General features: G+C 57.8%; 12 protein-coding genes across 12 annotated transcripts; 5 read left to right on the top strand and 7 right to left on the bottom strand.

Annotated features, from left to right (window-relative positions):
* Positions 1 to 211: 211 nt before the first annotated feature.
* CcaverHIS019_0500960 (uncharacterized protein) lies at positions 212 to 1,076 on the bottom strand (the record flags this gene model as incomplete). The annotated part of the gene is made up of 2 exons (XM_060601217.1): positions 212 to 965; positions 1,015 to 1,076. 2 exons carry the CDS (start codon positions 1,074 to 1,076, stop codon positions 212 to 214), a joined length of 816 nt encoding a protein of 271 aa, XP_060457733.1.
* Positions 1,077 to 1,409: 333 nt separating this feature from the next.
* CcaverHIS019_0500970 (uncharacterized protein) lies at positions 1,410 to 2,234 on the bottom strand (the record flags this gene model as incomplete). The annotated part of the gene is made up of 1 exon (XM_060601218.1): positions 1,410 to 2,234. The coding sequence occupies one exon, from the start codon at positions 2,232 to 2,234 to the stop codon at positions 1,410 to 1,412; it is 825 nt and encodes a 274-aa protein (XP_060457734.1).
* A 4,552-nt stretch (positions 2,235 to 6,786) lies between these two features.
* On the top strand, positions 6,787 to 8,120 carry CcaverHIS019_0500980 (uncharacterized protein; the record flags this gene model as incomplete). The annotated part of the gene is made up of 4 exons (XM_060601219.1): positions 6,787 to 6,933; positions 6,966 to 7,610; positions 7,661 to 8,005; positions 8,040 to 8,120. 4 exons carry the CDS (start codon positions 6,787 to 6,789, stop codon positions 8,118 to 8,120), a joined length of 1,218 nt encoding a protein of 405 aa, XP_060457735.1.
* Positions 8,121 to 9,297: 1,177 nt separating this feature from the next.
* On the top strand, positions 9,298 to 11,461 carry CcaverHIS019_0500990 (uncharacterized protein; the record flags this gene model as incomplete). Its single annotated transcript, XM_060601220.1, has 3 exons — positions 9,298 to 9,768; positions 10,069 to 10,695; positions 10,910 to 11,461. 3 exons carry the CDS (start codon positions 9,298 to 9,300, stop codon positions 11,459 to 11,461), a joined length of 1,650 nt encoding a protein of 549 aa, XP_060457736.1.
* A 780-nt stretch (positions 11,462 to 12,241) lies between these two features.
* On the top strand, positions 12,242 to 14,070 carry CcaverHIS019_0501000 (uncharacterized protein; the record flags this gene model as incomplete). The annotated part of the gene is made up of 4 exons (XM_060601221.1): positions 12,242 to 12,502; positions 12,538 to 12,975; positions 13,010 to 13,243; positions 13,276 to 14,070. 4 exons carry the CDS (start codon positions 12,242 to 12,244, stop codon positions 14,068 to 14,070), a joined length of 1,728 nt encoding a protein of 575 aa, XP_060457737.1.
* Positions 14,071 to 14,578: 508 nt separating this feature from the next.
* CcaverHIS019_0501010 (uncharacterized protein) lies at positions 14,579 to 14,920 on the bottom strand (the record flags this gene model as incomplete). Its single annotated transcript, XM_060601223.1, has 1 exon — positions 14,579 to 14,920. One exon carries the CDS (start codon positions 14,918 to 14,920, stop codon positions 14,579 to 14,581), a length of 342 nt encoding a protein of 113 aa, XP_060457738.1.
* A 322-nt stretch (positions 14,921 to 15,242) lies between these two features.
* Positions 15,243 to 16,294, top strand: CcaverHIS019_0501020 (uncharacterized protein; the record flags this gene model as incomplete). Its single annotated transcript, XM_060601224.1, has 3 exons — positions 15,243 to 15,278; positions 15,310 to 15,971; positions 16,003 to 16,294. 3 exons carry the CDS (start codon positions 15,243 to 15,245, stop codon positions 16,292 to 16,294), a joined length of 990 nt encoding a protein of 329 aa, XP_060457739.1.
* A 358-nt stretch (positions 16,295 to 16,652) lies between these two features.
* CcaverHIS019_0501030 (uncharacterized protein) lies at positions 16,653 to 17,380 on the bottom strand (the record flags this gene model as incomplete). The annotated part of the gene is made up of 3 exons (XM_060601225.1): positions 16,653 to 16,786; positions 16,833 to 16,849; positions 16,941 to 17,380. 3 exons carry the CDS (start codon positions 17,378 to 17,380, stop codon positions 16,653 to 16,655), a joined length of 591 nt encoding a protein of 196 aa, XP_060457740.1.
* A 196-nt stretch (positions 17,381 to 17,576) lies between these two features.
* PRM1 (uncharacterized protein) lies at positions 17,577 to 20,401 on the bottom strand (the record flags this gene model as incomplete). Its single annotated transcript, XM_060601226.1, has 4 exons — positions 17,577 to 18,802; positions 18,838 to 19,786; positions 19,822 to 19,926; positions 19,958 to 20,401. 4 exons carry the CDS (start codon positions 20,399 to 20,401, stop codon positions 17,577 to 17,579), a joined length of 2,724 nt encoding a protein of 907 aa, XP_060457741.1.
* A 512-nt stretch (positions 20,402 to 20,913) lies between these two features.
* Positions 20,914 to 21,790, top strand: PRE7 (uncharacterized protein; the record flags this gene model as incomplete). The annotated part of the gene is made up of 3 exons (XM_060601227.1): positions 20,914 to 20,969; positions 21,014 to 21,142; positions 21,178 to 21,790. 3 exons carry the CDS (start codon positions 20,914 to 20,916, stop codon positions 21,788 to 21,790), a joined length of 798 nt encoding a protein of 265 aa, XP_060457742.1.
* Positions 21,791 to 21,872: 82 nt separating this feature from the next.
* Positions 21,873 to 22,927, bottom strand: CcaverHIS019_0501060 (uncharacterized protein; the record flags this gene model as incomplete). Its single annotated transcript, XM_060601228.1, has 2 exons — positions 21,873 to 22,624; positions 22,813 to 22,927. 2 exons carry the CDS (start codon positions 22,925 to 22,927, stop codon positions 21,873 to 21,875), a joined length of 867 nt encoding a protein of 288 aa, XP_060457743.1.
* Positions 22,928 to 24,072: 1,145 nt separating this feature from the next.
* CcaverHIS019_0501070 (uncharacterized protein) lies at positions 24,073 to 26,639 on the bottom strand (the record flags this gene model as incomplete). The annotated part of the gene is made up of 5 exons (XM_060601229.1): positions 24,073 to 24,636; positions 24,793 to 25,557; positions 25,606 to 25,886; positions 25,938 to 26,562; positions 26,616 to 26,639. 5 exons carry the CDS (start codon positions 26,637 to 26,639, stop codon positions 24,073 to 24,075), a joined length of 2,259 nt encoding a protein of 752 aa, XP_060457744.1.
* Positions 26,640 to 26,832: the final 193 nt, after the last annotated feature.

Consider the following 26,832-nt stretch of genomic DNA (forward strand, 5'->3'; position numbering starts at 1 on the left):
TGTGGGTCGCGTGTATAGTGTACGAGAGTGTACGAGAGTGTACGCTCTGCTCAGAAATCTGGTACATGCCGTCACACAGTTCGATTTCTAGCTCCTACAGTAACCTTCCACCCACACGATCGGTAACTTTACCGTTCTACTTGCGACCTTGCCTCCCATCATCCTCCTCCGTCTCCTCATTCCTCTCCTCTTCTCCTTCCGTTTACCTCCCTCAATCCTCAGTGTACGCTGGTGGCTGATTCTGGTCCTCCACCGCAGCGAGGATATGCCTCAGCGTGTGTTGACTCCGCATCAAGTCCTCTTCGAGTGCTAATATGCGCCGACCCATCGCCATGGCATCCGTGCTTTGTGCCTCCACTATCTGGGAGAGCCGTTTGAGCTCTGCTTCGCGCTGACTATCGCGCGCAGCAGCGTACCGAGCAGCTGGAGTGTCGCCGGAGCGACGAGGAGAGCGTAAGGCTCGCTCTTCCTTTAGGGCGGCAGCGAATGGGAGAGGAGCCGAGGGCCTGTGTATAGGCTCATTACTCGGTCCTCTTGAGGCTGACATGCTAGTATTCGCCTCAGCGTGCTCGGCGAGATTTTCCCGCATTTGGAGACTAGACGGTTCGCCACCGGGCAGGGAGGGAAGCCACCGAATGGACAGAGGAGAGGGACTGTGCGTGCTCGACCTCAACTCCTCCAGAAGCGGCTGGTGGGCTTCGTCGTCCTCTGCACGTTCGATTTCGGAAGTAAGCGACCAACTTTCGTCTTCGTCTTCGGAGGACGCAGGTACGGGGCTGAGGCTGATAGGAGTCCGGGAGGGTGGCCAACGGGACGAAGCACGACGTCGTCCACGGTAGCTCCCCAGTTGTTGGGGATGCAGCCGGACGGCGCTGAATGGTAAGGTATCGGTGTATCGCTCCCTGTCGTCCTCGAGGAGGTGCCAGAGCTCCTCCTCAGGAACGGTGTCGGTGTTGGGTACATTGCTGCCGTTAACTTCCATTATGGGCTAGCCAGGATCTCGAAGGGACTCACTCTTCCTCAGATCGTGGAGACATTGTCCGTTCGAAAGTCGTAAAGAGTCTCATGAGCGGCATGGCGGATGGTGTAGTTGAGCATTGAGCATATTGCAAGCTGGGAGGCGAGTGGCAAGGACAATGCGGAGAGGAATGTCATGTGAGATACATACGAGCACCGCCCCAGAATGTATCCTGTCGACTTCCAGCGCCTAGTCCTAAAGGATGACCCATTTCACGGTCGACAATCCGGCTAGCCATCAACTACTCGGCCATTCCAATTGGCGTGGAGACCAACACGCTCCCCAGTCATTGCCCATTGCTGCATATTCAGCGGACTTGAACCGCAGCGGCACGACAAGAACGACCGCCCAACAAAGTGGAGGCGGGCCCCCGGTGCCTGCCGAGCACAGGTCAAAGGAGACGTAGCACCTCCTCGCCCGCCACCGCGCCGAACTCGGATACCGAGAGGAAGCGTACGAGGTCAACACGTGCGTTCTGCCCACCGCGTCTACTGAGGACTTGGCGCACGCAACCAGGGCTAAGGCCGTACCGCTCCGCGTCAACGAGAGTGAATGTCGCGGATTGGCGCCGGGCGAAGACGGTGTCCGCAACAGTATCGAGGAGGTCGGCAAGTACATCAACACACGGGGGGTAGAGGTACACGTGTCCCTTAAGGCCATAGAGCGCCTTACCCACCGTTCGGTTGAGGACGACATTCTCAGCGTTGACGGGGAGCGGATCGGCGGCGTCATATACCACCCATGCCGTGCGGAGGCGCTTGAACTGTGCCGCTTCGGCCCAGTCACACCCCAGGTCACCGACGCGAACGACGTGCAGTCCCGTAAACAGGGGCATTGCGTCTTGGAGGGCTTTCATGGCTGCGTCGCGGCGGCGCACGCCGCACCCGGTACATGCTATCCCGGCGTGCTGGTGTTCGGTCTTGAGAGCACGCAATTCGAGGATACGTGTGTGTGCGAATAGTGTTGGTGGGATACGTAGTAGCAGGTCGGGGGTGCGGAGGGCGTCGACAAGGACAATGTGGTGGGCCAGTCGAGAATCGGCAGCATTTTTTAGTGCGCGACAGGCTGTCCGGAGTGCTAGGAGGGACGACGGGGATGCAGAGTCGAGCACGGCTTCGAGGAGGTGCGGGAAGGCCAAGTGGTCCAGGACTGTCACCGGACACTTGTCGAACAGCCCGGCGATGGCGACAGGAAGCGGAGCTGTACCGTCTGGCATTGTTGTGGTGAATGAGAAAGGCTGTCCACGTTTGCACACTCGAGACGAAGGCTCGAGCGGTCCGAGCGGCGTGCCGCAAGCCACACCCCTATGGTGCTCTCCTCTTGAGTTCGGTTCAGGCGAACTGAGCCGATGGCGGCAATGTGGACATACCGGACTTGCATAATGTGCTGGCTGGTGGAGGGGATGGGCATGCGTCCGGAAAAAAAGACGACAGTCGACGAGACGCGAAGGACGCGGACGCGTCACGCCAAGAACAACCGGCATACCGCATACCGCATACCGGATTTCCGGACATGACCGAAGGCCGAATATGCCTGGCCTTTGAAACGGTCTGGTGTTCCAGCATGCATGTCTCATGCGGAATGTATGACTGGTTCGTCACAGACACAGAGAGTGCATGCTTCAGATATGGGTGGGTGGCTGACCTTTTCGGGGTGGCTCTCTACTGAGAGGCGAATATACTAACGATATGCTACTGTAGTTCAAAGTAGAGCGGCCAGATTCAGCTGCAGGTTCGGGATGGCAGGCAACGTAGCCTGCCGTCCCCAGTAGTACAGTATGCATAGATGGATACTAGGTAGATGTAATGCAAGTGGCTCGGACGATGAGGATGTCAACCGGAAGCAAACCCGCGGTCAAGTAGAGGCTGCTAACGACTAAAGACAGTTTCCAACATGAAAGAGAGAGTGATACAAGTTGATATACCAGGTGTTTCTGAGATGGCCAGATGCGCGGAGCGCGGCCAATCCGATTGCTGGGGACAGGTTTTCGAGGTCGAGAAGAATGTGGATCGGGAATACAAACTGCGGGTCGTCGCTCTGGACAGGAGAGTAGGCCGACCACGCCAAGTCGGTGACAAGCCAACTGATCGAGGTGGCACACAATGACGTGCAGGATGTACGATGGACCTGAAGGAAAGGCCGCCAAGCGGCCAGATTGCCGGAGCGTGATCGATAGGAGTCAACATCGCCATCACAAGCCGCCTCTCCCAAACCGCCGGTTTATTACCCTAATCTATCGACAGGTATATTCCACAACGGATCAATCGTCGTTGCTTGAATACCGCAGTCTTTCAGTCCGCCACACTCGTCCCGCCGCTGTTTATCGCGCCCGTGCCATCGCACCTCGTATTCGGTCGCGATTCATCAAGGCTATACAAGTTCAGCGTCTCTTCAGGACTTGGAGTGAGGGTTCCTGGCCGAACAGAGAGTCGACGTCGGAACTTCCAGACAGTGAGCTTCAGAATTCCATGAAAGCCAATTCGGTTGGGAAGCGGCCCTGCGTCGCCTTGGTTTGTCTACCACCGTATTTCCAGAGTGCGTAGCGACTGTGGCAGACTTGCATGGTCTCCGAACTCCACGCATCGACACCGTCGGAGATTATACACAATACCATTGTCCCAGCTAGCGAAGCAGGGGCGGGTTTATCCCCTCGACAAGCTCTTCACCATATGGATTCATTCCCGTAACAAGTCAGAAGGCCTGTCTCGCGATATCTCTGTTGCGGATAGATACTATTCGCCGATAGTCGATTACTCGAAATCTGCGGGGGGTGGATATAGTTCCAATGTAGCCTCTTGACTGGGTAACAAGGAGATACATACGTTGGAACTAGATGGTAATAGCGAACACTAATATATAGATTACTATATATCACGTGACAGTGTCGAGTCCTCGTTACTGAGGAACGAGCTGTCGTAGTCAAGGAACGACTCGTCGTATTAAGTACGACGGCTCGTTACTGGCACACGAGTTTGTCGTTTCTTATTACAAGGCCCGTCACTCACGAGCGATGGTTAGTGAGCTAGTATTAACAATTAGTCAAGATGTACAGCGGTATTCGGTACGCCACTACTCTACAATTTCCCAACTAAGAACAGTCCATTGGTCGACTCAGACCTCCAAGGTTGTATCTCAAGCCACAATTTTCCTCCTCCTCGGCCGTCATCGCGCCTCATCCTTCCCTTCTCCCTTGTCCCTCGTCCCTCTTGCCCGCCGTTCCTCCTTCACTTCCGTCCTTATCTTATCAACCCGAGGTCCTCTCCTGGCTCACCGCCAAAACTCGATCTCCGTCTCCTCATTCTTTACCCATCGCGACGTGGGCTCCACTAGATTATCCCAGCTTCACAAGCAAATCCCTGTCGGGCTAATTTACACTGCCATCGTTGGCAGATTGTGCGGATGTCGCTCGACGGGGTTTCTGACGAGAGTTTCGTCTATCACTTGGTCGCGACATATAGTTCCTCTTGATGCTCTATCACACCCTGTTCGAGGGGTAACTAACCTTTAATATAGCCGATGTGGCGATCGGTCCAGGCTTCAGGATGCAGACACACGTTATCCTGCCTGCTTTAAAGCCTGCATGGGAAATCGCTCTGAAACCCGAAAGCAGTAGCTGGTCCGGTCGACAGCCGTTTCTGGAGAGTGGAAATCCCGAAGCGACGCTCAATTGCGTGGTTTGTCCGAACAAGCGGTACTGCAGGGCAGGGGGATTTTTTGACGTGCCCCGAAGCATGGCATGTCGTTGCGCCCAAGCCACTGTGGGTATTTACTCGCTTAGCCCGAGGGGTGGCTGAGGCGCCGCCGTGCGTGACCCGCTGAGGCTTATTCGGAAGGTCACGTGGGTCAGCGCTCAACTCTCCCTGGCCTGCTCCACATCTTGTTCCGTGAGTCAGTAGCTCCACCGTCTCATCAAGCGCCGCACCTCAAGCTGGAATGAAAGCGGCTCATCATTGGTGTATGATGTCCCGCTCTCGTACTACAGGGTTGTAGTTTCCGCTCCAGCCCGTCTTCTGCCACAATATTACCGCGATACATTTCATCCCTTCTATTTGAGCTGAAGATGTGGGCTGCAAACTGCCACTTTCTCAGCGCGCCCGCCTGGCTGCATGGATCCCTAACGTACCCAACAATATGTCTACCATCCATAGATCAATCCAAACAATGCAACGCGGTTGCAAAACTAGCGCGAGTGTTACTGTAGCCTTAGCCTGTCTCAACCCACTTTCGGCGTTTTTGACATTCCCAAAGTCGACGGTTTTCATTCGTCTGAACTCCTTCCATGGAACCATCCCCATTGCCGTCATGCTCTCTTCCCATTCAACCCCAATGTTCCATTCTCCCTGTGTTTGCTGTGTCGTGTATTTCGATCGTGGGTCAACTCCATAGAACCAGAGACCGAGGTGAACGTTTTTTGACAGTCTTTGGGCCAAACTCAATCCTTCCGTCTCCGCAAGGTCATGCCATCGAGACGCCGTCCCGACCAGTCCCTGTAAGAAACGGGATGCCCACTTACACCGCCTTCAACCTAATTTTTCGTTGAAAGACATAGGCGACGCCCAATCCCAATCTGATTCCAGACCAACACAATGTTGATGCCGAAGATCCACCTCGGCTACCTTTCGGAGGGGTTGCCTGACCGCTCCGAGTAGGAACAGGGTCCCGCACGCACGTCTGGAACTTTCCTGACAAGAATGCGGTGCATGAAATACCTACAGAGCAGTCACCGGACATGTCTTTCCGCCATGAACACCATAAGCGAACGATTCATTGATCAGGGAAGAACTGGCTCCTCGAGTGACAGGGCGTCTAGCTCAGTTGGTAGAGCGTGTCATTAGCATCGGCAGCGGGCAGCGCGTGCTACTGTCTCTTGACAAGATCTTTGGTTGGATTGCTAACCCGTCCAGCTTTTTCGTGACTATATTTCTGCCCATGCACGACGGAGATGCCGGTGAAGTCTGTGACTACCAGTAACTCGGAAGGTTTGTTTGAAAGTAGATTGTGGAATGTTTAGGGGCATAACTGGTGCCTAGGTGCCTAGTTCCGGTGTCTTGGCATCATTCTTTTGTCATCCGATCATGTCTCACAGATTGTCATGCAATTGTCAGATGACTCACCCAACTGGTCCGTCAGTTCCTCGGTCTTGCACAATAGTGCACAGCCCCGTCTTGACATCAGTCCCTTTCGTCGATGCACAGCCTTACCTTGTAAGCTGTCTCGTTCAGCGACTCCTTCAGGTTAACCAAGACCCTGGGTGAGGAAATCTATCTTGTGGCGGCTTGTGGGTAATCACGAGACATTCATGAACTCTTGGCAGGGAGCTGCATCCGAGTAAGCAAATGGGCGGTTTGGGCATGAATGACAGCATAACGCTTTTGTGGCAGCTTGGCTGGCTACCGGCCGTGGCATGGAGAGCAAGTATTCAGAAGAGGGCAGTATATAAATGGCGGCAGGATTGGCAGTTTGAGGCCAGCATCCTCACTCCTCATGCTTATCTCCAAGGCCTTCTTCACCCTCGCAGTGTCGGCGGTGGTCGCTTCAGCCACTCCAACGTCGCTGCACTCCCGCCAGGGCCGCAATTATGGAACCTGCACGTCGTGCGTGGGCGCAATTGATAACGCGAGGTCCGCCAGCCTCGATGGACCCCAAGCCGTGTGCAAGGCAAGTACTATTCTAAACATCAATAACCGAAGACCAACATCGTCGAAGCAGTGAACGAGTGTGTGAGCTGCGTTGGGAACGATCCCACTGTCCCCTCGGACTCACGGACCATGGTCGATTCATTTGGTAGCCTCGTGTCCAACTGCCAGGGGACAGCGAAGACTGAATACGGCTCGTGTGGCACGTGCGCCACAGCTGTGGCGGATATCAACTCGCTCTGCGGCGGACAGCCTGCGGGTTGTGCTGCTGCCTGCACGGTGAGCGTTTGCCCAGCCTCTCTGACATGTAGACGGACCTACTTGACCCACTCAAGGAGTGCTCCGAATGCATCAACCTCAACGCAGACAGTGCAACGCCGGATAGCGTTTCCCAGGTACAGGATTTGCAGAACAGCATGGACGCGCAATGCAAGAACCAAGGGGTAAGCTGCACCGACCAGTGCAGTACGATCCAGCCCCAGCTAGAGGAGCAATGCGGCACCTCGAGTTTCAGCTTCTCTGGCTGCCAGAATCTCTGCAGCACCCAGTTCAACTCGGCCTCAGCCTGCATGTCATGCCAGGAGGGGCCGGGCGGCGCCCTTACAGATCTCCTAACGGTTGCCTGGGGCACCCTCCAATTTTACTGCAAGGATAGTTGTGGATCGACCTGTATGGAGGTGGTCGACAAGGTCAACTCAGAGTGCATAGACGATACGGCGTGCAGGACGGCCATGTGCACGGACGACTCCAAGTCCAAGCTCGACCAGTGCATCTCTTGCTTCCCGAGCGCACCCATTCTTCAGTCTCAAAAAGACGAGCTGTCCACCCTCTCTACGGTCGTGGACTTGTGCAAAGCCGGAGCTGTAACGTGCGACGATGAGTGCACCACAATCCGTGCCCTTGGCGCTGATCTCTGCGACGGAGTTGACACCGAGAAGTGCAAGGGCATGTGTTCAGTGAGTCTCCCCCCCCCCCCCCCCCCCCCCCCCCCAATGGCTAATGACAGACTGAGAATCTGAACGCCGTGTCCAACTGCAACGTGTGCGTGAATCACCCAGACTTTGCAGGGGAGGAAGGGGGCAAGGAGGGGTTTGGAACGTGGAAGGACACGCTCGAGAATTGGTGCAAGACAGACGAAAAGACGGATGGCTCAGGTGGTCCTGATCCGCCGCCGCCGCCACCACCTCCAATCTCGATCTCGGTCTCAGGTGGCGGCGGCGGCGGAGGTGGAAGCGGAGGTGGCGGAACTGGCACCCGCGTGACCATCGGTGCTCCGGCCGGTGCCAGCTCCACTAGACGTGCCACGAGCACCTCTGGACGTGCCGCGAGCACCACTGCCAAGCCGAAGAGCGTGAGTAAATCAGTTTAGACAGAGCTGACGGAAGTCTGCTCAGGCAATCGCTATTGACCACACTGGTGCTGCCCTTGGATTCGTGGCTGCAATCCTTGCCTTCGTGGCAGTTTGATCACCAGTCCATTTCCCGCTGCTAAGCGTCCAGTGTCCTCCGCAATAAATCTTTAAAACGCTTTCTCTATATTTCTCATCAAACACGAATGTATTTGAATTTCCAAGTCGCATCGGGTTGCAGAGGTGGAGAAAAGGATTGCAAACAAACTGGTTTCCGGCTATAACCTCTGTCGTTGCAAAGTTGGTCACTTCCCTTGAACACCTGGAACCAAGTCGGTCACTTCCCTTGAACACCTGGAAGCCATGGTGATTTGATTCACCCCTGTACAAAGTCTTGCACGGACATCAGGCAACGAAAAAGCCCCGCTATTGACGGTGGTCTTCAAGACCTGGCAGCTGACGAAACAAGTGACCGGATTCTTGTTCGGTTCGGGAAGGGATTGATGACCGTCCCGAAAATGAATTGGACTGGAACCCTCACCAGAAAAGGGCGATCAGGGCGTTGATGTCCGTGCCCACAATCAAGTAGAAGCCTCACCATCTTCATCCCTGCGTTCCCTCCCAGCCCCAACGCCAAGCTCAAAGAGGCGGTGTGATCACATCCGCCATCCGCCACTCCCGACTCTGTTGAACGCATCTACTTCATTCACCGTCAAACCTCTCATGCCGCCCACGCTTCCCACAGAGGTCAGGGTTTATGGAACGGGCACTTTCGGATCGGAAAAGTGAGATAAGCCTAATTACCCTGAGCTTGACTGTTCTGATGCCTTGCAAAGCGTTTTCATCTTGCCAAGACATTACAAACACAACCTCCACAAAATTGACCCTGCCAACTTCTGGCCCACCCACTCAGATTCCCTCAATAGGCACCCGATATTCCCCTCTCCAATGTCGATCCATGACGACAGACGAATCCTTACTTGGTCGGCAAAGACTGCACTCGTCTCAGATGGGCAGCCAGCTTTGGGATTTCGACGAGGATTGTGGCTATCGTCATACGGTAATGGGTACACCGCCTCAGGATGTCATCTGACAACTGACAGCTGGCCTGTTCTTGGCGACTCGGAACCTCCATCTCCATCATCAAGGGACTGGAAGGAGGAGATCTACTTGCCGTGGTGTGACCTCTTCTTCGGTCTCGCTATAAATCTGGCAGCAATGGCATTATTCTACCGACCAGCGCCCACGACTCTGTCAATCTCCAACCACAGTACATCTCCCCAGCCTCACCAGTCATGCGCCTTCTTCAAGGACTTCTGGTGATTCTCGCCGCCGCTACAGCATCTGCAGCGGTACCTCGCCAACGTCGGCCGTATGTCCTCCGCCAAGAAGCTCCCTCGGAACCGGGAGGCGCGCTTCCTACTCCGTCAGTGACGCCCTCGCAACCCTCGCCTTCTGTTGATGTGCCTTCGTCGGTGTCGGTGTCGGTGGTCTCTCCCATCGGCCCGAGTCCTACCCCGGATCCTGTCCCCGTGATCCCCGAACCGCCATCCGTAAGCCCAGGAACGCCGTCGGATATTGTGACGCCTACTCCTTCGCCGCCATCGCAGCCCGTTAACACCTCCGACGTTCCTATCGTCACCGAAATGCCTTGTATCGCCGAGTGCAGCGAAGTGGACGAAGTCGACGACGGTATCTACATCGAGTTGGACATACTCAAGAAAGAGTGCGGTGTCCCCACTTCGCAGTCTTGTGTTCTTCTTTGTGTTAGTACACTGAGGGATCAATGATATTGACACACAGACAAATAGCCCAATCTCAAGGTGCATGCGGTGCGCCAAAGATAACGCTGTCGACCCGAGAGTGCAGGAAGCGTTCGGCCGAAGGTTCGTACCTACTTGGGACACATATTGCGGCGCCACTGAAATACCGTTTCCCAACTGCCCCATGTGCCCGCCCATTTACGACAAGGTCCGGTCCTTGACCGACGGCTGCAACAACAAAGAGTGCACCAAAGCCGCATGCTCTGTAAGCCTTCATGTTGGGAATAGAGGCTGACCAACCAGGAGGACCTTTGGTCCGAGTTCGATAAGTGCTATAAATGCGTGTGGGACCAGCCCGAGCACAACAATGAGGAGTTGAACAAATTCAACGACTTGTACGCATTCCGCCGGGAGAACTGTGATCCCTGCGAATCCGTGTGCGGCTCGATCGGCGCCCCAATGAACGCGAGCTGCACCGACGGCAAGATTGCCTGCCACGGTCTCTGCCCCAATTATGACCTCGCCAGTAGCTGCTGGGACTGCGCGAACAAGTACCATCTGGGGTACGCCTACCCTCAAAGGGCCCTCGAGTTTTACTGCGAGGAATCATGCGGTAAAGATTGCGGATGGGTTGGCGACACCTACGCCCAGCAGTGCGAGAACCTTGAGAATCCAAGCGATTGTGTGCTCTGCAATGGTGCGGATGCCAGGCCAACCCTCGACCGGTGCAACATCTGCGTACGCAGCTCACTTCTGTACACGGAGCAGAAGTCGACGGTCCTGGCTTCTCTGGCCATAGTTTACGAGATGTGCAAGAAAGATGATGACCCAGTCCCGAAAGGCTGTGAGAAGGAGTGCGAGATTATCACCAAAGTATACCCCGGGCTGTGCAATGGTCAAGATGCCGACAAATGCAGGGGGATCTGTCCGGTAAGTGCAGTTGGGAGGCGAAGTCCGCCCCAATGACAAGTGCTCATGCCAGCGATTCCCAGAGATGGAGGTATGCGGCAACTGCGCTGTCAGTAACGAGAGCTTGTACTCGGACAACGTCAGAAGCTTGATTCAAACCAACGTGGCCGACGTGAGGAACTTTTGCAACACGACGATTCCCCCACCCACCACTCCAGTGATCGGTCAACCGCAGCCGCCATCCAAACCCGTGGAGGTCAAGGTCCCCAACCCGATTGGTCTCCCGGAAGTTGTAGACCGTGAGAACAAGAACCCGCCGCCGCGCAACATCACATCGCGCCCCAACCGGAACCCGTTCGGAAACACTACCGTCCCAATCAATGCCAAGAATGACCAAACCAGTAGCGGCGGCATCCCGACGTGGGGGATTGGCGTTGCAGTAGGAGGTAGCGTGATCCTGGTGGTAGGCGCTGCGGCCGCTTTCATCGCCAACGGATACGAGTGCGACCATGACCACCGCCGCCTCCGCCGCAAGAAGAAGAACAAGAAGAAGAGGAATGACGACGACAACATGCCGGCCCCCGAGATGCAACAGGAACCCGAGAAGCCTCATGTTGTCGGCTACATGGTCCCGGCACAGGGGTACGCTTCCGTCCCAACACATGATTACAGCACGTCGCAATATCCACAACAGTATCCCCAACCGGTTTCCCAGCAGTATCCCCAGCAGTATCCGCAGGATCCCTACGGCGAGCCGAGCCAGTACCAGCAGGGCGGAAGATACTAATTTCGCCATTCCCCCCTCTCACAATCCAAGAATAGTCCCACTGAGACACGGCAATATACGAGTGATGCAGCATTATCAGCCTATTGCTCACCCCTCTCCACTGACGCTGGTGAACACTCACATCTTCACCGAGCACATTCTGCTGCTGCTCCTGGCCAGCCGCAAAGCTGTGCTCGATGATGGAGACCCTAGAGGACAGTCTCATCTTATCACGTCATGGGACAGCCGGTGGCGGTAGATTTCTGTTTCTAAATTCAATGGCAGATTCAGTCGTTAATGAGGTCGATCATTCCCTGAAGGGGCCCCAGGGTTCCGACAGAACGAGAACCAGTGCCTTTTGAATGCTCTGTCTTGGCATCCATGGACCCTGAACTAAGATCTCACTCAGCTGGCCACGACGGGATCCGAATAAGCAGCAGACCATTCCTGACTCTGTTGGCCAGTCGCGGCAAACCGACATTGACCGTCCCACTACCTGTAGAACCAGAAGCGGAGGTATGGCTTGTTCGCTTCAAGATCTGCCCTTGGCGGGCCCTCTGGCGGGTGTCATCCATTCAAACTGTACCTCCAGTCCTGACGCGCGATCGACGCCTTAGCGCGTTTCCTGGTTCCGCAAGTCGTAGCAGGCAGGTTTACAGATCTTGCAACCAATCGCCAAAGGCATCAATCCTGTGTATAAGATTCATCCCGGGTCGCCCTTTTCCAGCCCCCACCCCCGCCCGACACAGTCTGACAGAGTCAGCAGCCAGCACGAGCAGCTGCAACCAGACAGCGAGGAAAATGCTCCTCTTCACCGCTGCTCTCCTCGTGGCTCCTGCTCTCGCCCTCCCACTGGAGAGTGCCTTTGCTCATGGGCGGTACATTGCCAGCTTGAACCTTGTAACGCGACAGCATGAGACCCGACAGCAGTTGACCGCGTCAATATGGGGTACCTGTGGAGCGGAATGCTCGGGCATCAGCGATACGCTACGGAACGACTGCGGCGTCGAACTCCAGCAGCGATTCAGGCGCGACGTCGCGGTGTGCGAGGCGGCTTGTAAAGTGGGTCTCGCTGAAATCGGTCGTGTTAACAGCAGACCGATTACAAGGGCAAGCTGAGTCAATGCGACGCATGCCTCAAAGGGTTGACAAACGAGACCGACTCTACGCTGGCAGGACAGAGAGAAGTGGCGACATGGGAATCCTTCATGGCCAGCTTTTGCCCCACCAGCACCACGCCACCTGAAACGACCAACCCCGAGCCTCTATGCTCCCAATGCACTGCTCTCTACCCGCGTGTGATGACTGCGTGTAACACGAGCAACCCTGACACATGCCGAGGGTTATGTGGCGACCTGGACGCGATCAACTCCTGCGTCGAGTGCTACGGCGATGGGTATGACGAGTACAAGAGCTACGCCCGTGACGCCCAGTGGTACTGCACTACCGACGGCGGTAAGGGATGCTCGCGCATGATGGACGATGTGGGCAAATTGTGCGGAGACGACCAAACTCACTGCAACGACATCTGTACCGTGAGTCAAATGTTTTGGGGTTGGCTGATCCTAGGGCGATAATTGGGCCGACATCAAGCAGTGTGAGGATGCTGTCCCGAACTCCGGTCTTACGGGGAGCCAGGGGCCGACGATTCTAGATGGAATCGGCTCCTTCAACACATTCTGTGCCAAGGTGCCACCCGAGGTGATCAAGACGGGGTGTGCCAAGGAGTGTGATGCGATCCGTGGGACGTACGGCGACCTGTGTCGGGACAAGCAGGCGACCAAGTGTCAGGGAATGTGTAGTGTAAGTTTCATAGGCTTCTCAGTTGACCGTAGCCCGACAACCTCGGCTCGTTCGAGGCGTGCAACTCGTGCTCCCAGGGCGGGAACAGCACGTACACCGACGACACCAAGTCGAGCATCAGTGCCAGCTTGACCACGCTCACCGCGTGGTGCATCAAGGTGGAGACCAATCCCATCGACAACCCAGAGGTGATCAACACGATTCCGGACCCGACGCCAGTTGAGACAGTCGAGATCGTGCCGGTTGACCCCAAGGATACAAAGGATCCAGGCACGCTCAAGAACCCCTTCACTAAGAGTGACTCGTCCAACTCGAGCACTGAGTCAAAGGGCATTCCGACGTGGGGCATCGGCGTTGCGGCCGGCGGAGGCGCGCTGCTCCTAGCTGGCGTTGTTGGCTCCATTATCGCGTGTAACTATCAGTGCGACCACGACCATCGTCGTCTCCGCCGCCGCCGCCGGAAGAACAAGAAGAAGGACGACGACGAGAAACCCCAGCAGCAGCAACCGCCGCCCCAGCAGGAGCCCCAGATCGTCGGGTACATGGTGCCGAGCGAGCGGCCGCCGAGTCAAGGTTACTTTGCCGGTCCCGCCAGTCCGCCAATGGGCACCCCACTCTCCCCGCCTGTCAGCATGGCGCACACCCCCATCGGACCCGGTCCCATTAGCCCGCCTCAGAGCCCGCCGCCGATGAGCCCTCCCGGCTCCCCGCCGCCGATGGGATACGCTTATCCACAGCAGCAGTTCGGCCAGCAGCAGTACGGTCAGCAACAGTACGGTCAGCACTACCCGCCGTACCCGCCGCACCAGGGCGGCCAGCAGTACTAGTCAAGGGCCACATGTGAGGAGGGGGCCTAGTAATAATCTCATTAATATTCCGGCTCCATAAGGGGTCATGCATGGACTATGCATGAGGTGATGGTGTCAGGGTTAGCCTGCACCTGCATTCCAACGGAGTCGAACAAGGTCTCGAGAGCCAAGGCTGCCAACTCCATCTGTCAGTCACTGGATCCGCCACGGCATTGCAGGTCCTGCCAGCCTAATGGCGAGGTTCACCACCATCCAGGGCCCGCTGGATCTGTTCGGCGAGAGCACACGTCCTCAACGCTCTACCGCGCTTCGCGCGAGCGCGCAACCCGCCACCGTGCATGCTGGCGGTGACAACCCCCACCTCAAACCCAAGTAGCGCAGAGCCATATTCCGAGCCGCAGACGATGACCGGCGGTGTAGTCAACCGTCGTAGCAACCCGGCCCGTGACCAGGACACAATGCATCCCAACTCTAAGCTGTATCTCGACTGCGGTCAGCACAGTCTCCGTCCCCGTCCCGCTCACCTCTAGTGGTTCTCCCCGTGCCCATGGCCGTGTCCATGGCCGTGCCCATGGCCGGCAGGTGCGACGCCGAGATCCGTACACGCCTGCTTGTAGAGAGCGACGACCTCGATGCGGATATCATCGCGCTTCTGGAGCTTGTTAGGGAACGCGATGACAGCCGTCTTGGTCGTCCCGTCTTCCAGGGTGTAGCTCCACGTGCCGGTGGTCTCATCAAGGGTCACCATGTCGGCGCGGGTCGCGGCGCGGTCCTGGAACGCCTGCACGATGTAGAGGTTGCCGTCGGCGTGGTCCTCGTTCATGTGGCTGACGGCGCGGTCGATCGCTTCAGCGGTGAGGAACGTCATGGCGAGGTGGAGGATGGGTGGGTGGTTGCAGGCGAGGGAAAGTGTTGGTGCGACTGTAAAGACCGATGTGAGGTGAGAGAACGAGAGACGAGAGACGAGAGACGAGAGACGAGACGGAAGGCGACGCGCAATGGCGTGCGTGCGTGGCCTGATGCCAAGAATCGGCTTTGGCCGAAACGCCTTTGTGCGTGGTTCCACCCAACCCTCTACGCCATCTAATCTGGACAGCCAGCACCTTCGGGCCCGGCTGTTGCGCATAAATCGGCCGGCAACGAAGCGATATTTGGTTGATTCTTCTAATCCCGGCATCCTCACAACCAACATGAAGCGCATCGACACACACGTCCACATCATTCCCGTACGTTCCCCCTCGACATCGCTGATGGCAGCCGTCATACCGAGCCGCGATCGACAAGTACGGCGACCCATCGGGGTGGGTGATACCGGCGTGGTCGCTCGACGCTGCCCTCAACGCAGCCACCCAACTAGGGGTCGGCGTTTCGGTGATGAGCGTGACCTCTCCTGGCCCCTCTATTGCTGGGCCTGGGCCCCAAGGGCGTGTCCTAGCCCGCGCATGCAACGGCGAGAGCGTTGCGCTGGCCCGTCTGGCGCCCGGAAAGATTGCGCTCTTCGGTAGCCTGCCTGACTGGAACGACGTGGACGGCACCCTTACCGAGATCGACTACGTCATGCGTGATCTCTGCTGCCCCGGCGTCGTGGTCATGACGACGTACGGCGGCCTCCTCCTCGGTAACCCCAAGTTCAAACCTATCTGGGAGCGACTGGAACAGTACCAAGCCATTGTGTTCATCCACCCCGCCGCAGTGGACGTGATCCCCCGCCTGATTGCCGAGAAGCTGCCCCAGCCCATCGTCGACTATCCACAGGCCACTACCCGGACTGCGGCCGACCTCGTTCTCACGCGCACATTCACCAAAGACAGCAAGTTCAAGGTCATCCTCTCCCATGCTGGCGGTACCCTGCCCTGGCTCGCGGACCGCTTGGCCTCTGCCTCGCGAATCGCCAATCCATCCATGAGCATGGCTGAATGGTGAGGTTTGCCTAGAAAGCGCTAACCCAAGCCTTGAGGCGATCCGCCACTTCTACTTTGACGTCGCGCTTAGCACGACCCCAACAGCACTGTATGGCCTGCTGCAGATCACTACCCCCGACAAGATTCTGTACGGAAGCGACTTTCCGTATGCGCCTCTTAACAGTGGTCTGAGGCAGACGACGCGGCTGGACAAGCTGCTGAAGGGCGAGTTCCGGAGCCTCGGCGCGGTCAATAGCGAAAACGCCGAGAGGTTGTTTGGGGGTATTGACCGGGTTGTCGCGCGCCTGGGCGGTGGGAACAAGCCGAAGCCGAAGCTTTAGGGGGGTTAGGGGGTGAGTATGGATTAGTTTGGGCTTAGGGTCCGTACACGGTCCGACGCGCCGCCGTAAGAGATGTTTGGTACCAATGCCCATGATTGCGCAATGTCCAAGTCGAAGATGGAGATTGACAAGGAAGCATGGTGCGGGTAAAGGGCCTGGCTCACTTCGCCAGAGTCCACTGCGTACATGTACATGCATACATCTTGGGTGAGGTACAGGGGAGAGGTCGGTAATTCGGCTTGCCATGCAACCACGGCCGAGGGAAGCGGCAAAGCCGAAGGTTTGACAGTCAACACGAAAGATCTCCACTCCATGTCGCTGTAACGCCGCGAGTCGCCTCTGCGTGGTGAGCGCGGCATCACGGAGCGCGTCGTGGAGTGCCAGCAGTCGGTCCGCGGGGTCTAAAGCAGGCAACGCCGGTGCTGCAAAGTTGCGGCAAAGTGGAGGGAGTCGAGTATGTGCTGCGCGAGGAAGTGTTGATGGGGGCGCGATCTGTCGTCAGCTCCCTGTTCGCGCTGCAGCTGCCAGCACTACTCACCATGGTTGCTCATCCATCTTCTCATCCCTATCCCCCTCCTCCCCGTCCCCTTCCCCTTCGCCCTCGAGCTTTGTCCCCACACCCATAAGCTTGGCGCGCAAGACGCACCGTTCGCGGGTATACTTTGTCCGCTCGCGCTCGAGCGCCGGCTTAACTTGAACTGCGACGGTATCGATCAACCCCCGCTGCTTGAGCGTCTTGAACAGGAACAGCCGCCGATTATTGAGCGAAAAGTAGAACGGTGTTGCCTCCCCAACCTCCTTTTTGGCTCCCTTTCCCTTCCGTCCCCCACCCCCTTTCTTGCGCTTGCGCCCATCTTCTTCCTCCTCGGCATCGCTGTCCTCCCCAGCTGGGCGCTCAAAGTTCTCAATCACAGTGATGTAGGGAATGTCGGTCACCTTGGTTGTGCCGGCCACAATCTCGTCCAACGTGTCCTGGATACGCTTGTTGCAGCCCGTGAAGACGGGACGCACACGCGCATGAGTAAAGTAGATTGTGTCGGGGTCCATATCGCGGAGGACGCGGCCGGTCGCCGTCTTTCGCGACATTGTGGATTAGTGAAGGTGGTGTATGCAGAGTGAAGATGGAAGTTTTGGTTTGACATTGACCTTGGGTCACGTCATGATCAGGCACGGATCGCGGATCAACATTCGCCTGTAGGGTTAAATTGCAGCCGCCCAGATTCCACTCAAAGATACATGCGATTACCCATTCAAATACTTGTACACAATCGAGAGGCGCACATCACAAAGCCCGCCCCGTCTCCTCTGCAAGCTCCTCGCGTCCAGGCTTGGAGCTGTAGTACGGGTCGATGCGCGCCTCTTCAGCGCGCCGCTGCCGCTGCTCATTGAGCTGCTGGAGCAAAGCCCCCAAGCGCCCAGGCGACGCGTGTGGCATCGGACGCGTACCTGATGGCGTACCGAATGGCGTACGGGAGCCTGGGGTGCCTGCACGTTCTGGTGTTGGGGTGGAGGTGGAGGTGGCGTCGCCCAGCGCGTCGACCTCGTCTCGCGTTTTCCACGCCGGCGTAGGAAGCTGCTTCATGCGCGGCGGCGTGATCTGAATCGAGGCTGGGCTGTCTGTTGGAAGAGACGGCGGGGTATGGTGCACCGGCGTTACCTGAATCGCAGACGGTGAGGGCGAGCGTGACGGCATGCTAAGTCCCAGAGATGGGGATAGCCGCGCACCAACCTTCTCGGGGGTCGGCCCACGTGTTGGATGCCTCGATCCGATTTCGCTCTCTGGCAGTGCGGGCGAGTGGACGCGGCGTCCGTGGACTGCGCGGGTAATCCAGAAGCCTTCGTTCTCGTGCGTGTCGTCAGACGAGTCGAGCTCCTTCCACGGGTGTGCGTTCTTCCCCATGGGAGCTGGGGCGTCTGGTGTCGGTGAGGATACATATCCCCGCATGCCAAGGAATGCTGCACCAGGTGCGGCCAGCGCACGCAGCGAACCTGAGTGCGATCCCTCAGCGGCAGGGACAGTCAGGTGGTCCTTCTCCTCTGAAGAGTAGGCCTGGTACAGCGGGGATGGGATGAACGAGCCATTTGGTGGCTGCGTCTCATCACTGCCTCCAGAACGCCTGCGCCCAACCCACTCGCGGCCGCCCGAGTGCCATAGCACAACGAGGAGGCCGACCAGCGCGACTACTGCGTACACGCCCAGCAGGAGGCCGTATACGAGCTGCTGGGCGCGCAGCGCGTCCTCGAAGTGCTTGACGAGCTTGCCAACGGCTCCAGAGTCTGGGTCCTTCCCACCCACCGCCGCGGCAGTGACTGGTCCCGCGAGCTCGGCCGTGCTCTCGGGCGAGAGCTGGAGCACGTCGGCCGGGATGGTAGGCAGGTCAATGTGCGCGTGCTCGCGCACCCATGTGAGTGCCTTTTCCAGCGAGTCGATCTTGGAGCCAAGGATGCAGTACACGAACCCGTTGATTGGACGGAACAGGGGCGTACCGTCGAATGCCGTCTTGATTACTTAAGGTCAGTGCCGCAGGGGGGAATGCACTCACGGTGCTCGACATCGTCGTAGAACTCGACGAGGGTCGCGTTGAGATTGGTGGCCGTGCCGTTAACCCAGTGGCCGAACATGTCTTCGTTGATGCTGGTCTCAATTTTGGCGAGGGCGTTGTTCATGTCTTCGGCATAGGAGGAGGAAGCGTTCGCCAGGAGGCCATTAAGACGCGCTGAGAGGCCCGACGTTGTGGCCCCGATTGACTCGGTCGCTCGCGCCTGCGCGGCAGCCTTGAGGGAGTGAAGAGCAGCGATCTGGGCCTGGATGGCGATGAGGCCGACGACGCTCATGATGAGCAGTGTAAGACAGGTTGGGTGGGACAGGTAACTGAGTAGCCAGCGGACGTTGTTGCGGGTGCGGGGCTTGAGGCGAGCCTTGTTCATCAACGGCACGGCGTAACGCTCGATTAGCGGCGCGTCGACAACAGCAACCGTCGTCCAAGGGTTGGGCGTCTGGTGACGCCACTCCGCCTCGACGGCCGCGACCGTGTCCTTGAGAGCACGCCACCGCTGCCACTGGTAGAATGCCAGCACGCCCCATCCCAGAAGTAAAGCGAGGACCATAAGCCCAATAGCGATGCCACCGAGCTTGTGCAGCGCGGCCGCCGTGTCGTCGATGAACCCCATGTCGAGGTCGCCACACAGCTCGTCCCGTAGCCCGCCGTCCTGGCTCAGCGTCTGCAGGGTAGGTACAGGAAACGTGGACGCGTTGAGACGACCTGCGATCTCAAGGCGCGTCTCGTTGATCTCCGCTTTGAGCACTTCAAATGGTGTGTTGATCAGAGCGTTCATCTTGTCCCGCAGCTCGTTCATCGTCGGCAAACTGTCGTTTAGACGGAGCAGGCTGTCCTCGAAACCGGTAGGAATCGTAACATTAGCCAGGAAGTTGAGGGAGGGAATGTCGATGCTTGGAACCGAGAGGTCTACGCTAACGAGTGAGGTGACGCGCTGTTGTCAGCTTGTTGGCCAAGGTTAGAGCTTACGTTGATCCCGCTAACAGCGCTCTGGATGATGTTGTTCATCTTGCCAATGTCGTCCTGGATGCTTGAGCGGATCGAGTTGAGGCTGCTTGTAACACTATCCGAGATCTGCGTCAGCTTCATCACTACGACAGCTTACAGTCTGCACGGCGCTGATGAGAAGCTCAAGTGATCCCTGTACGACGAGCTGGATCGTACATAGAAGGAGGGAGCGGTAGGTGTCGACGATAAAGTTGAGCACGACCTCGATGACCGTGATACAGTCCATGAGCGCCTTCCCGACGGCCAGGACGGTGGCTCGGGAAGCGCGCAGTACCTCTGCGTTCGTCTGCATCGCGAGGTAGCGCGGGAGGGCCTGCAGCGTGCCTGCTCCAGCGGCGACTTGGGCGCATGCGTCAAGAACAGAGCTCTTGAGCTGAGCTGCGAGCTCGTTCGTCGACTTGCGAGTGGCTGCAACGCTTGCGATGGTAAAGATGAGGGGGAGGAAACCTGGGTTGAACGCTGTGAGCCACAGGCGAGGCGCCAGTCCCAAGAAGGGCTTGAGTTCGTCACGCTCTCCCTCGTCGTCGGTGTGTGGTGGCATAGTGGGTAAGTGAATGCGGAAGTTGAAGTAGACGTAGGTGTGAGTGTAGGTGAAGGTGAACAAGTGGCAAAGGATCAAGGTGAGACCAAGGCCGAACGAGCGCAATGTAGGCGCCGATGTGATGGGAGTCAGTTCGTGAGTCGTGGTCATCTCGCGCTCTTCTTAATGCGGGGTCGCGATATGCACAACGAGGCTGTGTGGAAAAACCGCCCTTGAACATCACGTTGCATTGTACTTGATGCAGCTGACAATGGCGAGAACGAGTGATGGAGTGATGAGCGTTGCAATGTTGCATTGTGCTATCTGGACGTTGCGAGGACCACCTCCACCTCCACCTCCAATCCTCCGGTGCCACACCTCGTGCCTGTAAATTCCCCGGTTTTGCCACGTGGCATTTGTGAGGTCCGACGCGCGTTCATGACCTAAGCACTGTAGCGCTGACGACGGTTCCGAGTCGTCACTGCGTTGTTGGCTGTCATCAACAGAACAGATCAACAACATCCTTCACCGCCATGGCCCTCTTTGCAACACACGCCGCAGCGGCTCCAGTCGCCGCCCCCATTGAACAGTGCGTGATCCCCGCGCGATGGAGCTAATGCCCAGCCGCTTCAGCCCTTATGACGACAATGGTGGCTCGATCCTCGCGATTGCCGGTGCCGACTTCTCTGTGATTGCGGGCGACACGCGCCAGACCCAGGGATACTCGATCCAGACACGTTACGCCCAGAAGGTGTTCCAGCTGTACGCTTCATGTATGGTGAAGAAGCTGACAGCAGTACCGACACAGCAGTGCTGGCGGTCAACGGGTTCGCGGCGGATGGCAACAACTTTGTCAAGCGCGTCAAGCAGAAGCTCGAATGGTACGAGGCAGCCCACCACAAGCAGATGGGGATCAAGAGCATTGCTCGCATGATCCAGACGATGCTGTACGGCAAGCGCTTCTTCCCTTACTACGTGTACAACATTCTGGGCGGTATCGAGGAGGACGGGACGGGCGCCGTCTACTCGTTCGACCCGGTCGGCAGCTACGAGCGCGAGGCGTGTCGCGCGGCCGGCGCGGCGCAGTCGCTCATCCAGCCGTTCCTCGACAACCAGATCTACTTTAAGAACATGACCTTCCCCCCGGGCGAGAAGCCCATTCCCGGTAACCTCCCCCTGTCGACTGTGCTCGGCCTCGTTATCGACAGCTTCACGAGTGCGACCGAACGCCACATTGAAGTCGGCGACGGGCTCGAGATGTACGTCGTCATGAAGAAGGGACGGACGACCGACGACCTCCTCACCAAGGGCGTGCTGCCAGAGGGCGTAACTGTCCAGGAGGTCCCGCCTCTTGGCGAGGGCGGCGGTGAACGCACATTTAAGATCTACCGCAACCTCAAGCGCGACTAGGTAGTTGACAGGCCGGTGGGCATAGAAGGTACAGAGAGCAGTACAGAGAGCAGCATGCATGTAACGATACCTCCACTACAAACTACCAGACGACGTGTGAGCGCATCATGTACTCGTATCCCATGACGCCCTTGAGGTAGGGCGCCTTGTTGGTACGGCGTGCAAGGTAGTGTGCGTCCGCGACCGACTTGCACGTGACGACGAGCGCCGAACGGCTGCCAAGCTGGGCATTGACGAGGCGCTTGATGCCCTCGCGGTCGACCTCGACGCCGACCTCGCGGAGAAAGTCGCGAACAAGTTCGATGGGACGCTCACGCGGCAGGCCGCGGAGGAGCACGCGCCGGCCGCTCATGTTAGGCGCAAGTGCCCATTCGGCGTCCGGCAGTTGGCCGAGGCGCTGAGCCTGAGCCGCCTGCTGCGAAGCTTGCCAGTCCGGCTTCTGATTGCGCGAGACCATCCGGAGGATACCGTCGACCCACCCGAAAGCGTCGCGCGAGGTGTAGACGACACGCGCCTCGTTCTTGAGTCCGTTGGCGCCAAACGCCGGGCGTCCCGGCTGCGCAGAAGCGCGCGCACTCCCGGCAGCAAAGAGCGGCCGTGACATGAGCACGTTGTACATGGTCTCGCCACTCTTGCTGTCCGGCGCTGTCAGGTGGTACCGGGTCATCAAGGAGGCCTTGCGCGTCCCGCCAACGGGCTCGTGAACGACGGCGCTCAAAGGGAATTTCTTTGGGACAGCGCCAACCTCCCTGAGTGCGCGGTGCACGTCGGTCGGCAGTGCGGTGTACGGCACCTCGACGACGACGTACTTGGTGTCCATCTCGGGCCGCCCGGCTGGTGTGAGCACGTGGCGAAAGTATGCGTGAATGTGGCAGAGGGTTCGATATTATACGACGCTCGTCAGCTGGCTATTGACCGAGCTGGAGGCAACTAAAGCGACCGCAAAAGGGTCATCCTCTTATGCAGGTTGGTGTCCTCCAACACCCAGTAATCCAGCCAGCCTTGGCTCAAGGTTAACTCACCAGCGTCCGCAGACGACATCCGCGTACTCCGCCTGAAAGTGTCCCGAACCACGCTGGGGTTGGCGGCACGCGTAGCGGCAACAGCTTCCTGGAGGAGCCGGAGGGAAGTGCGCATTGTGGGCGAGCGGGGAAAAAAGGTGAGGGCGAGGGGAAGAGGTTAACAAGGGTGGGAAGGTTCGGCACGCGCAGTCGTCCCGGGGACGGCCTAGATCGGGACGTCGAGAGGGATGGTCGTCAAAGAGAGGGTGATCGTCAAGATGAGAGAACGACGAGGTGTCCTCGGATTGCCGGCCAATCTCGAAATCGAGAAAACGGGGCGGACTTGTGGATATCTCCGTGGAACCTCTAAGTATTTGCTGCCCCACTCTATCCTATGTCATATTTAGCTCACGTGACTGTCACGCGAGGAACGAGATCCAGGTCTGGCTCGCAATCTGTGCGTTATGGAATGTTGGTGCCTCAATTAGCGTCAGGAGGTGCACGGACATGACGCGTCTCGTTTGATTTGTTTAGTCAAAGACCTACGCATCTGGCCACTAGAGGTGAGGAAAGAGGGCCAGTGCAATACCCAATACCGTAAGGGAACGTTAGGCTCGTACCATGCGCGGAAACGTCAGGAGATCTGGGTATGTATGTTTGATATAGTAGTGACCAGCTGACATTGTGGGCAAGTGGGCATGTGACGGGATGACGATTCATTTGAGTTTGGTTGCTGTAACCAAGGCATAGAACGGAATATCCGAAGTCTCCGGAGGATCGGAAAGCTGCGGAGAGGCTTTTCGAGATGGAAAAGGTCTTGTGACTTTTGCAAAAGTGGGGTGATTGCACAATGGCTAGGGTCAGGTTGGGGATATGCCCTGGATATTATGCTTAGGGCCACGTGCCGGCCGCCATAGGAGGGCCAGAACAGGGATCGACGAGATGGCGCTCAGGTGGGGTGGCGTTGGCACATTGCCTTGGCGTTGAGATAGCTGGTGGACGGACCGGGTCAGATCCAGTCTCGTGATGGCTGGCAAGACCAATGGCGAACAAGGCACCTGGCAGAGGTCTGTATTGTACATACAGACAGCACACCTCTGCTAATCTGTAATGATTCCGGTACATGCAATACTATTACGAACTTCATACGAACTACTTGGCTACAGAGATTGCGAGAAGAGATTTCTATTCCATGTCAGAGGCGGTGGGCGCGGTGCTCTGCGGGAGGGGTGCTCAGGCCGCGCCCGCGCGGCCGTTGCTTCAATACAGGATCCGGACGTGTTAGCCCATCGTGGTGGGCGGTACAGAGGGCTGGTGCAACCCAGAGGAGGGCACGGGCCGTGCTGGCATGTAAGACGAGCGGCCGGACGAGTTCTCGCTCGAGTCGGTAAACACTTCATCGTCAGGCGGGTACGTCTGCTGCCGCTTTTGAAGTGCGACAGGAACGAGGATCTGGCTCGCCATGCGTTTGTTGTTTGGCCGGTCCAAGCCCATATACATGCTCAGCAACTGGGCAGTCGGCGTGCGAGGGTTGCCCTTGGGCGTCGTGGCGTCGAAAGCGCCAAGACCAAAGCTAGGCGTACGCTCAGGCGCGAGCGTCTGCTGCATAGCAGCATTGAACTGGAGAGGGTTGGGCGGAGGCCGCATGATGCTTGAATTGCCTGAGGCGAATGTGGGAGTACCGAGCTCACCAGTCGAACCCTTGAGCGCTGCCTGGTCCATGCTCATCGAGAAGCTCAAGTGCCGTTGGTGGATGTGGTCACGCCAGCGATCCATGTCCGTGTCGTCAGAGTTGGCGCGTTGCTGCTGCTGTTGCTGTTGCTGCTGCTGTTGCTGTTGCTGCTGCTGTCGCTGTTGCTGTTGCTGTTGCTGTTGCTGTTGCTGTTGTTGTTGTTGTTGTTGTTGCTGTTGCTGTTGCGGTTGCTGTTGCGGTTGCTGTTGCTGTTGCTGTTGCTGTTGCTGTTGCTGTCCCTGCCACGGCAGCGGCTGAGGATCAAGAACACCGGGCGCGGCAGTGGGAATGGACATCGCGTCGAGGAACTGGAGTGGAGTATAGTTGGCAGTGACAATGGGCGGCGTCTTGAGGTCAGGCATGGAATTCGACTTGGACAGCCCATGCGGCGTCTCCGCAGAGTGCGCCACATCCTGTATATCTGGACTGGCAAGCGCAGCAGGATCGAGGAATAGCTTCCAGAAGTTGACGTCCTGGCCGCTGGGAGTGCGAGACAAGTTGGCCGATATCTCCCCAGGAGCCATGGGGAATGTGCTATGGCGCTGCGGTGGTGGCAGCCTGAACTGGATGTTGCCGTTGGCGTCAAAGGTTACCCCCTGGCCTTGGGGATCGTCGAGATGCAGCTGGTCCATTGCGCCAGCCCACTGACCACTAGCACTGGAAAAGCGACGACGCCCTCTCACATCCTTGTCCGCCCAACTGATGGGTGACGCCTCTTCATCCTCCGTCAAGAGTGTCGGGGCGTAGTTGGGGGACGCGACGCTGTCGTTGTACAGCGACTCGGCCGGGGCTCTGAAGAGGTTGGTCGAGCCATGGAAGGAGGATGCCAGGCCAACACCGTCCATCTGTATACCGCCAAAGTCTCCATGTGACTGGATCGGAACAGCATTTAGTGGAAGGATCCAGTTGCCGTTGGAGCCGCGACGGTCTGATGAGGTGTCGGTAGTGGTAGGACTCGTTGAATTCGTGAGTGCGGGCGTCAACGACATGGCGAGACGGGCTGGAGACTGGTGCAGTACGGGATTGTCAGCAGGCTGCGAGGCGTCAGTGGCGAAGGCGTGATTGCGTCATGATCTACCCACCTGACCGCTGATCGTTTGCTGGATGCTCGCGTCGCGATGTGGATCGGGCACAAGTGGGCGTGCGATTGCGATGCCACTGTTTCCCATGGTGTCGGGCCCAGGCATCCGCGCCTGGCTCGATGACATGGGTGAGCTGCGGATAACAGTTGTCGGTGAGATGCCGCTCAGTGGCAGGTTGGGGACAAGTTCAACGGCAGTCGTAACAGGTGGCCCGAAGCCGCTTCCACGAACACGTTGTTGCTTGGTGTAAGTGCATTGGATCGCCCTATGGGCGCAGCGAGCTTCTCGTCAGCGATCCACATACAGGGGCGTCTCCACAAGTACAAACTTACTGCATGGATCTGCACAGTCGCAGCGCACCTTGGAGTGGTTGCACTGATCGCACGCGCGCTTCTTGATGGCAAGATCGATTCCCATATGAGGAGCACCTTGGGCGAGGTGAGGGTCAAAGCTCACGTGGTGGTTGACTGGCTCATGGCCCATCGGAGCGAAGCCGCCGGGCATGACGAGGTTATGCATGTTATCGGCACCAAACTGGTTGCTTGGACCAATCGAGAATGGTGGCTGCGTCCACAACGGCGAGGTCGTGACATTCTGCTGCAGTAGAGGATGGTTAGGGTACATTCTCTGCGCTTGGAACGCAGCGTGCTCCGGCGGGTGGCCGGGGTGGGCGAGGGGCGGCGGGGCGGTAGGATGCTGTTGCGGCGGTCGTGAAGCTGCGATTCCGCCGGTTGCTGGGTGCTGGCTCGGCACCGATCTCCGTCTCCCTCGCTTGTCCTTGCCCTTGTCGCCTCCTTGGCCGTCCGGCTTGGGGTGGGCCTTGTTGACATGTCGTGAGAGCAGATCGCTGCGTGCAAAGCGGAGTGGGCATTCCTTGCATTCGTACGGCCGGTCGCCGGTGTGAGCTCGCAGGTGGCGACCGACATGTTGTGGACGAGTAAACGTCGCCGAGCAGAGCTGCGGATGTGAGCGACGCGAAACTGATCCAAGATGGCCGTAACGACACTCACGGGACACTTGTGTTCTCCTCCCATCGCAGCTGGACAAGGTTGGTATTGTGCCTATGGCTGAGTTACGTGTGGCGTTTGCAAGGAGTGTGCCAGAGATGGGGGTTTGCAGGGAACCAAGAAGCAAGAAGTGAGGGCTATGGAGTCGTGTGCTATGAGTGACGGCTGGTTGTTGTTGTTGTTGGTGGCGACGTAGGTTGAAGGCCGAGACGGACAGTGA

This window comes from Cutaneotrichosporon cavernicola, assembly GCF_030864355.1.
Source record: "Cutaneotrichosporon cavernicola HIS019 DNA, chromosome: 5".
Lineage (NCBI taxonomy): Eukaryota > Fungi > Basidiomycota > Tremellomycetes > Trichosporonales > Trichosporonaceae > Cutaneotrichosporon > Cutaneotrichosporon cavernicola.